The sequence below is a fragment of the Microcaecilia unicolor genome, chromosome 2 (assembly GCF_901765095.1).
Source record: "Microcaecilia unicolor chromosome 2, aMicUni1.1, whole genome shotgun sequence".
In the NCBI taxonomy this organism is placed as follows: Eukaryota; Metazoa; Chordata; class Amphibia; order Gymnophiona; family Siphonopidae; genus Microcaecilia; species Microcaecilia unicolor.
Window position 1 is genome coordinate 616,627,841 of NC_044032.1, and position 12,506 is coordinate 616,640,346.

Consider the following 12,506-nt stretch of genomic DNA (forward strand, 5'->3'; position numbering starts at 1 on the left):
GCAAGTTATATTATCTGTTAGAAAATCTACCTATGTAAATCAGTGATAACAAAGATTAGAATGACTCAGACATACAGAGCCCTATATGCAAGATGTTTGAATATATGAAAGAACGTTCCTTTGAATACATATGCTCTATCTTTCAAGCTACCGTACTTGGTTTGATAACTGCAGAGCAATCGTCGTGATGCAGTTTCCTTAGTAACGGGTTTATTGAAGGCTAGACCTCTGTCGAGGATGCTGTCAGTGTGCATAGAGTTTTCGAAAGAAGAAAAGTCCCAAAGAAGGTCTCGTTCTACCTAATCCAGTTTTAATTGAACTCCAGAGACTTTGAAGTGAAACTGCCGAACAGGCAGAGACTATTCCAATGTGAAATGAGGGCCTCAGCTGCTTCTCAATACCACCTTCTAATGATTACTTGAAGACAATGTTGTGTAAATACTTCCTTTATGTTTCTTTGTTTTCAAATGTATCTAGATATATATTTTTTTGTCTTGGTGTTTCTATTCTATAGGGAGGTTAGAAAAGTGCTGAGTCTGTTTTGTCCATTAACACTTTTAAGAATAAAGCTTTGAACGGAAAAAGGCAAAACTGCAACAACAAAAAGACAAAGTAGTTGGGCTGGAGATAGGATTAGTTTGAATGGTGGAAGCAGAATAAGCCACTGTGTGTCTGAAGAGTTGACAGGAATTGTAACAAGTTACTCTGACAACTGCTTGCTCCATGGAGAGATCAGTATGAGTTCATTTGTAGGTTTGTGTTTAGCATTGGCTGAGAAATTGGTGCTTAAACTTTTCACACAGTCAATTTTTCTGTTCCCAGAACAAATGAATATGACCTAAAGAAATAAAATGACAAATCCTAAATTTTGGTTATTATGCATTTTTAGTTTCATAAAATAACTAATTCTGTTCTCAAATAATCCATTCTATGAAGTATGTCCACTGGTGCTATAAATTTCTATTTTACTTCAGTGTTTTTGATGATTAAATTTCATGTGGACAATTGTAAAGTCATACCTAGAGGGGAAAATAATCCCAACTACAAGTACAAAATGCTAAGTTGGACATCACCACCCAGGAAATAGATTGTGGAATTATTGTGGACAGTACATTGCAATTTTCAGGTCAGTGTGCTGCAGCAGCCACCATGGCTTTTAGAGAATCACTGAGGCTAGGACCAGTGCAAATTTAAATGCCTCAGGGTCTTGGAACTTGTGATTTAAAAAGAAACAGATATAGAAGCAGTTGAGGCAGACTTTCAGCTATAGAAGTAATAATATAAGCAAAATATTAAAATTAAAAATCTATCTTACTTAAAAGTTTCAAACTGTAATCCTTGGAATTATTTGCAATATAAATTAGTATTTTAAAATGCTTTCCTGGCCTTAGAATGTGTAATCTTGTCAATAATTAAGGAAATCTCTACTGATGCTATGTTGATGTTGGGCATGGGCACCATATTAAGGAGCTCCTGCCCCGCTGTAGGACAGTAATAGTTTTTTATCTTGCTTCAATGTGCTGAAACTACGTTCACCTGAAGCCACTGATTTCAAGCAGACTAAAAAGATATATAAAGCACTTCTGATAGAAGGAAATAAAGGATAATCTTAAGTTATAAGATTTCTTAGAGAAGTTCTTTTAGTCTGCAAGGTGGTTTAAAGCTTGTAGATTATATTCGCTTGAGGAAGACCAACTCATCAGCTAACTAGGCTGACATTTCCTTGTATTTTTCCTGAAACTGTGTTGTGCTAATTGCAGGTTTTCATTGCTTAATTCTCTGAATTGCCAAAGGAGTCATAAATCTGCTGCAGTGACTCAAATTGATGCATAAAACCAGAATTGATGGAGTCGATTATAACAAAAAACACACAGGTTCTGTAGTGGTTTTCAACAAATTCAAATGAAATGCCAGTATTTTTGGCTAATGTTTTTGATTCAGCGACATCCCACTGGTAACAGTTGTGTTGAATATTTTTATGGAGGTTTTCAATGGTATCTCTTTCTATGTCAAGTGTAACGTCATGTTTCTCAATCACAAGGTTACATTCATGAATCATTTATTTAGGACATGTATACCCCACATTTTCCCATACAATTTTGAATTCGTTGTTGCTAACAAGCTAAAAAGAAGTCATTATAAAATATAAAACAAAATTCATAAACCCACACATCAATAAGGAAATAATTGTAAATATATAAAGACGTCAATAATAAAGCATAATGGGGGAGAATGGAAAGGGGAGATTAGGCACCAAGGATCAGTTGACAGAAATTTTTTGAAAAGGAAAGATTTCAAAAACTTATGATAAACCAAATAATCATGTTGGGATCTTATATTTTTAGCAAGGAATTCCACCATTTAGTTACCTAGGTATGAAAACGTAGCTGAATATATACTTTCTTACAGGTAGCAAAATGAAGATTCAGGTACTCTTGCACTGAAGACTGAATTGCGAAAAGGCAAAGTAACAAGGGGCAACATATAGTCAGGGACAATAACATACAAAATCTGAAATATGAAAGCACAGAGTTTGAATACAATCCTGGCCTTAATAGGAAGTCAACGCAAATGTATCAGCAAAGGCGTAGCCCTCTCAAAGCATGGTACATGCATGCAAGTCTAGCCGCAGTTTTTTGGGCAGTTTGCAGTATCCTTAATATACATTCTTTACACCCTGCATAGATAGAATTACAATAATCAAATTGGGTAAAAACAAGAGATTGGATAAGTAATCTAAAAATATCAATTGAAAAAAAGGGCCTAATGCGCTTCAGCCTCCAAAGTAGTTTAAAAGATTTATGGGCTCATTTTTGAAAGAGAAGGACGTCCATCTTTTGACATAAATCGGAAGATGGACGTCCTTCTCCCAGGGACGTCAAAATTGGTATAATCAAAACCCGATTTAGGATGTCTCCAACTGCACTCCGTTGCTTTGCTTTTCATGATAAGATGTATTTGTGTAAAAAAAAAAATTTTTTTTCCAAATGGAGACCCTTTTCTCTGTGTAACCCATGCCAAATGGCCCTTGATGTCCCTTTCCTCCATAGTCCCTGGTGGCAGCCACAAAAGCATATAGAATGTTAAGGATTACTTGAAAAGGCATGGAAAAAGTAGGAATATTATTGTGCCCCTGTGTAGGTCCTAGGTTTGACTACACCTTGAGAATTTGTGTAGTTTTGGTCATCTCAAGAATGATAGAACAAGAAAAGGTTTAGAGATTGGGGGGGGGGGGGGGTTGAACACCTCCACTTTGAAGATTAGCTAAACAGAATAAAGCTCCTCAGCTTGGAGAAGCTACAAACTAGACACAGATCATAAATCAGGCAAAACTGGAGAAAACAGGTATATAGCAGCACTGTTCCCTCTAAGCTGAGCAGCAGGAGTCCTCCAACTGCATTGCTGCCAGTAGGGGGTAGTGCTTTAAAATTGTGTTTTTCAATCTCTAGGGACAGGCAGATTCCTTGGAGTCCTACAGAGCTTGCCTGTCCCTCACTATTGAAAATGTAATAGTGAAACAGCACCTCCCCCTGACAGAACTGTAGGTGGAAGACCCCAGCTCAGCTTAGAGGGAACAGTGCATGATAGAAAACCAGGAATCCCTTAGAGATTGCAAGGAGCAGTTCAGGAATAAGTAGACGCTGTAACAAGCAGGAACCAGATCCAGGAACACTGAAATGAAAAGCAAGGCCATATGAATAGCATATTCACAGGGATATGCTCATTGGAAAATGTTGAACCAACGAGATCTTATACCGCGATACCACCCTGAACTTTCAGCGCCTTACACCTCAAGCTCCCAGTTAGATGAGTCATGACAAGGAAGCAGGGATCCCGCTGGAGGATTTTGCATTTGAGGCCAAGTGGGGCTGTGTGATCCCACTGGAGGAATCTATCTAGCTTGACTCCTTTATTGGTTAACCTTGGATGTCTAGTTTGTTGAAATCCACGCCTACATGAAAACTGCTACTTACACTTTCATATAAAAGTAGACATTCTGGAATTTTTTTAAAGACCTTTTCTGTATGTAAAATAAGCTTTAAATGCAGAAAAAGCTTTATAAAATTAACTTCTATATTCTAAAGCAGTGTTTCCTAAGTCCAGTCCTGGAGTAACCGTTGCCAGTCAGGTTTTCAGGATATCCACAATGAATATGCATGAATTTGATTTGCATGCACTGCCTCCATTATATGCAAATCTTTCATTCCTTTCACTGTTCTAAATATGCAAAGGGGTTGAAAGTGTTTGTTACTACTGGGTAAGGCCTGTAAGGTGATTCTGACTATACAGAGGATTTTGCATGCAAGTGTCACACCTCTGGTCTGGCATCCCAATTGAGGCTTATACTTTGAAGGGAGATCAGGACACACACTTCAGGGGCTGAGGCTTACTCCACACTGGAGCACAGTTGTGCTGGGATGGGACCAATGAAGACTGTTCATTTTTTTTCCGCTTTTTTCCTCCTCTTTAACTGTATAGTCAACCAATATAAAAATGCTGATTCGGTGGGGGGAGGGGGGTAGACAGAGAATGGGAGAAGGCAGAGTGGGATGCACATATGAGAAACAGTTATATTCCTTATACTAACAAAAGGGGATGGGGGTATGGAGAGGGCTTAGAAAGGGGGAGGGGGGCTCTTTAGGTTCATTGTAACAACAGCAGCAATTAAGAGTTTATTATCTTTATTTGTGAAGTTAGATGTTACTTTAAAAAAAAAGTGTGATTCTCAGAAAGAGAGTGTAAGTGTGCAGGCACATGCGTGTTTTGGCCCTCTAAATGTTACAAAATATAAAATGTGGCCCCTGATAGAAAACATTTGGACAAACCTGATATAAAGCATATAGCTACTGGGAATACTTAAAGTACTAGATGCATCCACTTACCATCATCAAGCAGTGGACTTGTATCAGATACTCTAATTAGAATGTTTTTTGAAGGTTTTCAAAAAGAGCTATACAGTACTTATTATAGAGGAAGCTGATAACATTGTATAAGTTGTGGAAATCTGAGAGTAACTTGCAAGTTACTTCTGGTAGAACAATGGTTCTCATGGGTATGTGGGAATTGGTAGCGTTTCAATGTATGTTCTATCTATACTGTCTTAGTAGATTATGCTTACAAAATCTTCCCTAAGAGCAGTCTACTTATCAGTTTATAGCTATAATATGTGCTTGTTTTATGTATATAAATCCTGCTCAGGGATCTTATAGGATGATTCTTCTGAGATCTGATCCTCAAAGAACAATGTTTGGCATGTTGAGAATAATTTTATTACGGGTTGCCTAATGTGTGTGGCAGTTGAATACATAAGTTAAACCAATTTTATAATGGAAAATATTCACACGTTTACACCTGCCTTTGAGGGTGCACAAATTTCCTGGTTCATTTTGTATTGGTATTTGTACATAGTGTATAAAGCATGCTCATTAGTCCAAATTCTGCCCATACTATGCTGCCAGGAACACGCCCACACAAGTGAGAGAAATGTATGCATGTATAGGCTATATGTATATAAGTTAAGGTGCATACATACCAGGCAGTTTTATAAAAGAGATTTTGGCTAGTAAAGCTCTGCTGTACCCATGAAAATGCCCCTTAAAATTACATCTGTAATGGCTAAATGAGTAGGCATTCGAATGTTAGATTTCACTATATTTTAAGCATTGGTTTTCATAAGAAAATATAACTTCTCTGAACTATTTTGTGTGTGTGTTTTTTTAATATCTTGACAGATTTTGGCTTACACAGAAGGGCTACATGGAAAATGGTTGTTCACTGAGATTCGAGCCATCTTCTCTAGGCGCTACCTCCTTCAGAATACAGCACTAGAAATATTTATGGCAAACAGAGGTAACTATTAAACATACACCTGTTTATTTTGTGAGGTAGAATTCCAGAATAATCTGGGTATTATATTGTGTTAATTCTGATGTTTGCATGTTATGTACTTCTCTTGCTCTGCTTCTTCCTGGCAGTGGAGATGCTCTGCCCTTGCTAGCTTTAAATCTGCTGTGGATGAAAACTAATAGCAAACATTCTTCATGGATTCAAATAACAAAAGAAGAAAAAGAAGTGCACACATACACAAGAAATCTGACCCCTATCAATCTAACAGACAAACACCTTTCCAGAAATTAAATGAATCAACAGTTAACCTAGTTTATGATACACTAACATTCTTTTCCATGGACCAACGTGTTCTGCCTCTCCAAATATAATCTAAACAATACTCGGTGAGTACCCTCTCTCCTGTTGAAGTGCCATTAAGCTCAATGGTTGGACCTCCCCCCCAGCCCAGTATTGCAATTGACCTGCTGATAGTCTCCTTCTCTTGTGAGAAATCTCAAACAGAGCCCTTCCATAAGAATCTTAAAATGGGCTCAATTGCTGGCCTGTTCCCTTCCCATTGAATTTATCCATTAAGGGACCTATGTTGGATCAGGAATACTTTTGTAAGATATTGGTCACTGATGATAAAGATGAATGCCATTTTGCAAGGGACATTGAATAAATTATGGAGCCCCAAAATGGGACTTCCCCTCGTGCTAAGCCCATTTCTGATGCGATGAAACTACAGTGTAGTAAATTTAAAACAAATCGGAGAAAAGTTTTCTTCACCCAACGCGTAATTAAACTCTGGAATTCATTACCGGAGAGCGTGGTGAAGGCGGTTAGCTTGGCAGAGTTTAAAAAGGGGTTAGACGGTTTCCTAAAGGACAAGTCCATAAACCGCTACTAAATGGACTTGGGAAAAATCCACAATTCCGGGAATAACATGTATAGAATGTTTGTACGTTTGGGAAGCTTGCCAGATGTCCTTGGCCTGGATTGGCCGCTGTCGTGGACAGGATGCTGGGCTCGATGGACCCTTGGTCTTTTCCCAGTGTGGCATTACTTATGTACTTATGATGCGGCCTCCAGTTTAAGAGACAATTATGGCTCCATGTTATGGACATGCTAACCAGTTAGCAGGCTGATGATGTCAGCGCACTAGCTGATTAGTGCTTCCACGCCCATTCTCCGCCTCTGACATGCCTCCTCTAAAAAAATAAATAAAAACCACACACTTGGGGCCAAATTCTATAGATTGCACTTGAAAAATCGACACCAGTTAAAGCCATGCTTAACGCGATTCTATAAAGAGTGCGCACAACTTAATTGAACAAGCTAAACAGCACTGATTGGGAGATAATCAATTATCAGCACTAATTGGTAATAATTAGGATTTAGGCGCATATCTGATTCTATAATGGTTGCGCCTAAATCCTATCACATATAACAATTTGGGGGTGTTCTAGGATTTTATGCAGGCCTAATTGCAGCCACCTACAGTTAGGCGCATCTTAGTGCTAAGTGTGAATCTATAAAGGAAGCATACTCATTATACAATTATGCTAAGCGCATCACATCTATATTCTAAAGCAGTGTTTCCTAAGTCCAGTCCTGGAGTAACCGTTGCCAGTCAGGTTTTCAGGATATCCACAATGAATATGCATGAATTTGATTTGCATGCACTGCCTCCATTATATGCAAATCTTTCATTCCTTTTCATTCATTTTTAGGCGCTACAATTTACACCTTAGAGTGCACAAATGGTGAAACTAATGCAAAAAGCTTTAGTGTGTCCTGTGTTAGGCCACAAATAAGGTTACCCTGCCCTACCTTATTTTTCCTCCTCCCCCCCCTTCCAACCCCCCCCCAAAGAATATGAGCTGGATACTTCATTCTTCTGAAAAGTGGAATTTATTAGCAATGGCCGCAGCACAGTTAAGAAGTAATTTCTAATATTAACATATCTAACCATAACATTTACCATATAATTACTGCAACATCAACATATCTAAGCATAACGTTTACACATGAACACCTTTGACTTACTAACAGTCTGTATCTGACTTATCTACGGGAGGCAACCTAACTGTCAGACAATACCTAAGGGGGTCTTTTACATAGGCACGCTGGTGTTTTTAGCACGCGTTAAAAATAGGCATGCACTAAATGCTAAAGACACCAATGTATTCCTATGGGAGTCTTTAGCGTTTAGAGTGCACCTATTTTTAAAGCACACTAAAAACGACAGCACACCTATGTAAAAGACCCCCTAAGAGTCTGTGCTGAGGGGGCCATTGCCACTTGGGGATCAGCATACCCCTTATTTCTCGGTGATAAGGGTTTGAATAGGCACCATCGTTAAAGCTGGTCACCCTTCCATCGTATCTGTTCGCCCGGACTGCCGTATTAAGCTCACCCAGTTCCACCATGCGCTTGCCACCGCTCCTCCCTCCGACCGTCGAAGTTAAGTGGGAGAGGGGTATCTGGCGGCTTCCGTTAAGCACCCCCATTGTACTTCAATAATTGGGACCCCCTGTCCATGGAAAATGGGTGACCACCATCGCATTGTCCTGCCAGCAAGTTTTCCCAATCTCGGGGGTGCAAAATAGTATTTTATGTATAGGCAATGGCCTCCCCCTCTCAATCCCTGTGCTAAGCGCAAAATCTATAAAGGAAGCATACTCGTTATATAATCGTTCTAATCACATCAGTACTGATTTTTAGGCGCTACTTATAGAATTTATCCCTTAAAATGCACAAATGGTGAAATTAATGCAAAAAGCTTTAGTGCGTCCTGTGTTTGGCCATTTTTCCTGTATTAAGTGTGTGTTAGCACTTAATGCAGCTTAGTAAAAGGGCCTCTATGTAAAATCATTGTTGAATCAATTAATCAAGATTACGACAAAAAAAGATGGACATTAATATGGTAGTAAGTAAATTGGATTCATAAATGCAGACACTACAGACTGTTTCTTCTACACAAATTAAAGCTTCTCTATCCATTAGAGCTGAGTTGAATAGCAATTTTACTTTTTGGCCAAATAAGAATAATGATTATGAATAATGGGCTTTGAGCTTTAACATAAATTTTATTTATTTTTATTTTTGTTACATTTGTACCCTGCGCTTTCCCACTCATGGCAGGCTCAATGCGGCTTACATGGGGCAATGGAGGGTTAAGTGACTTGCCCAGAGTCACAAGGAGCTGCCTGTGCCTGAAGTGGGAATCAAACTCAGTTCCTCAGTTCCCCAGGACCAAAGTCTACCACCCTAACCATTGGCTACTCCTCCACAAAAGAAGCAATGTGAAATCAGAGATCAAGTGTTTATTTCAGAAGGATTTAGCACAGTAGAGCCCCGGATTATTTGTATTTTAATTTAAATCACTATTGAGCTGAATAATACATTCAGGGGTCCTTTTACTAAGCTGCGGCAAAAAGTGGCCTATGGTAGTGTGGACACGTGTTTTTGGTGTGCACCGGGCCAGTTTTTACCACATCTGGGAAAAGGGCTTTTTTTCAATGGGCCGGGAAAAGGGCCTTTGGTAAAAATGAAACCAGCGCGCACCTATTTAGGTGTGTAGTGCCTGAGCCTTTAACGCCACCCATTGATCTAGTGAAATGGCTCATGTGCTACCCATATGGTGACTGGTCAGCGTGCGCCAACTGCTGATTAATGCAGGAAATGCCACACGCGGTAGGAAATTTTTTTAAATAATTTGGCCTGGGATTATGGGTGCATGCCAAATCCAAAATTGGCGCACACTGCATTTGCATAGATCCTACCACATCTTTATAAATGGGCCTCTCGGGGGCACTATTTGGGGCTGAATTGAATACGAATATTCGGTACAGCCCTACTGTTCATCATCATTTGGAGATTGTGGAAAACGCATCTCGTGCTTGTAACTGGACTATTAAACTTTCTAATTACACATCTGGCTCTTATTTTAAATATTTTAAAGTAGTATTTAAAAGAGGTGTTGTAGTATCCCCGGGCAGACAACTTAGAGACAGAAAATCTATATTATGTTCCTAGAGGGGCTAGACAAATGATTCCTGAAGAGGGAGCTTGGAGCCTATTGTTACCCTCCATCCACTTTGGATATTCCACCCTTTTTTGAAACATACCAGGATATTATAGAGTGTTGATCTGCTCTGGTTGTAACTTTTCAGAAAGAGGATCAGAAGAGGGCAATTATGAAATTTTTTTTCTAAGAAGGTTGAAATGTTTCGTGGTCAAACGATAAATATGTTTCCTGATGTGACCAGAAACTCAATTATGTAGGAAGACATTCCTGGCAATCAGACCTTGTGTTTCAGAGAGAGAATGTTTATTCTTTTTAATATTTCCCTGCAAATATCTGGTCACTGTGGAAAATATAAGGAATATTTTTGGATTCATTATATTTGGAAAGTTTTCTTAGGGAAAAGAATATTAGTACATCTTAAAGCAGGTTAATTGTTGATTCATTTAATTTCTGGGCAGGTGTGTTTGGGATTTCCACAACAAATACGTATAAGATAAATTTACATGCTTTGCCTTCATTGCATGCAGATCTATTTAATGCATATTCATTGTGGATATACTGAACATCTGACTGGCTGGGTAGAAACATCTGATGCCTGGGTAGAAATCCACTCTTTTTAGCAACAGATTCAGGTGATATGAAGTAAATCTTTTACAGTTTTACGTTTAACATATTCTTTATACCTGATACCCACTTACATTCTCCCAGAGCCCAAAACCAAGCAGGTAAATATTTAGACAAGCAGTTTGAAAGAGGCTGATAATGGCACTGTAGGTATAAGAAGGACAAGATGCCAAGAGGAGGAACACCTGGTAAACAAAAACCAATACTAGCAGTATAGCTGAAACAAAAGTTTATTAAATATCATAAAACCCAACACAGCTGCGTTTCAGCTACTGCTTGCATCAGGGGTATTATCCAGTATCTATAAAAAAGCATATATATATATATATATATATATATATATATATATATATATATATATAATCTACACATGTATACATGTGAAAGACAAAAAAACAATAAATTATAATTATGAACAACAGGTTAGCTCAGAATGCCTTATACCATGAAACTTATTCCATGCTGTTGCACCAAACCTAATAAAAATTGTTGGGAGAGGTAGAATATATAGCACTAAATGAAAAGATAGAGTAGGCATTTCTGAGACCTGGTGGAAGGAAGATGACCTATGGAACGCTGCCATACCAGTGTTCTCCTTTGTCCCCGTTATTTTTAATTTAATCATGACGCCTTTGAGTAAAAAGCTAGGTGGGTTGGGTTTTAGAATTTTAATGTATGCAGATGATATAACTGCTTTTATTCCTTTTAAATCCACCTGTCAACTGTAGTCCCTATTGCATCTTAGTTGATTAATATAATAGAAGAATGGGCAACTACCTTTAGACTTAAAATGAATAAGGATAAAACAAAGTTTATAGTGTTTGGTAACAAATTCAATATGAGAAGTGAGAAAAACTTATGAATTGCTTTTCCACTGGAGTCTTCCCTTAAAATTTTAGGAGTAATGTTTGATAAATGTCTCTCATTTGAAGAGCAGGTGAAGGAAGTAAGCCCATAAGTCTTTCATCAGAGACTTGGGTGACGGCCGTCTCCTACACAAGCAAAATCGCCAGCCTTGATTGAAGATTCCTCTCTATTCATGCTTTATTAGTTCCCAGCAAGCACATCATCTCCTACAGATTGACATCAGAAGACACAAAAAAACTTGGAAGCTTCAATCAAGACTGGCAATTTTTCTTACGTAGGAGATGGCCCTCACACAAGTCCCTGTTGAAAGATGTCTTGTGAAACCCTCGGTGTCAGACATTTATTGAACAGGAGAGCTTGATGTGGTCTCAATCATGTTTGGACATACTAACTGAAGAACACAAGCCCTCGCAGACTTGAAAACACACAGAAAACAGCGACCCAAGAATGTGTAGGCAAAGCTCTGAGTCCAAACGTTTATTGTCCAATAACAAATACACTATACAGCCATGTTTCGACCTACTGGCCTTCCTCAGGAGTCTATATATTTAAAAAAAGACTTATAAAAACAATAAAAATGTGAAAGATAAAAAAAAAACAGAAATGGAACCAGAGCGATCCAGCTGCTAATACATATATAATATATCTGTATTACAGATTTTATACATAAGAGCATTAAGATTACAGTGAGCTTTTAAGATTACAGTGGTATGGATTAACATCTTGAAAACATTTGTTGATTAATTGCATTTAATGTAACCTCCTTACATATCTGAGTTTTAAAAATGATGTATTAGCAGCTAGATCGCTATTGCTATTTCTGCTATATATGTGAATACCAGTGTTTTATTGTGTCATTTTACATATCTTCTTTTGTCTTTATGATACCGTAGATGCTTTGAACATGCTAGTAATTTATACTGTTCCATTTCTGGTTTTTATTGCTTATCTTTTACATTTTTATTGTTTTTAAATGTCTTTATTTTATATATAGACTCATGAGGAAGGCCTCTTAGTTGAAACACGGCTGTGTGTTGTTTTTGTTGTTGGACAATAAACATTTGGATTCTGAGAGCATTGCCTACACCGGTGGTTTCCAAACCTGGTCCTGGAGGCACCCCAGCCAGTCAGGTTTTCAGGATACTCACAATGA

At 38.2% G+C, this 12,506-nt stretch overlaps 1 protein-coding gene across 1 annotated transcript in view; it reads left to right on the plus strand.

Moving 5' to 3' along the window:
- The window catches only part of LRBA (LPS responsive beige-like anchor protein), a 1,257,537-nt gene that overhangs the window by 905,750 nt on the left and 339,281 nt on the right, over window positions 1-12,506 (plus strand). The window contains 1 exon segment of the mRNA XM_030191657.1: window positions 5,733-5,850. Within this exon segment, the coding sequence (XP_030047517.1) occupies window positions 5,733-5,850 (118 nt within the window).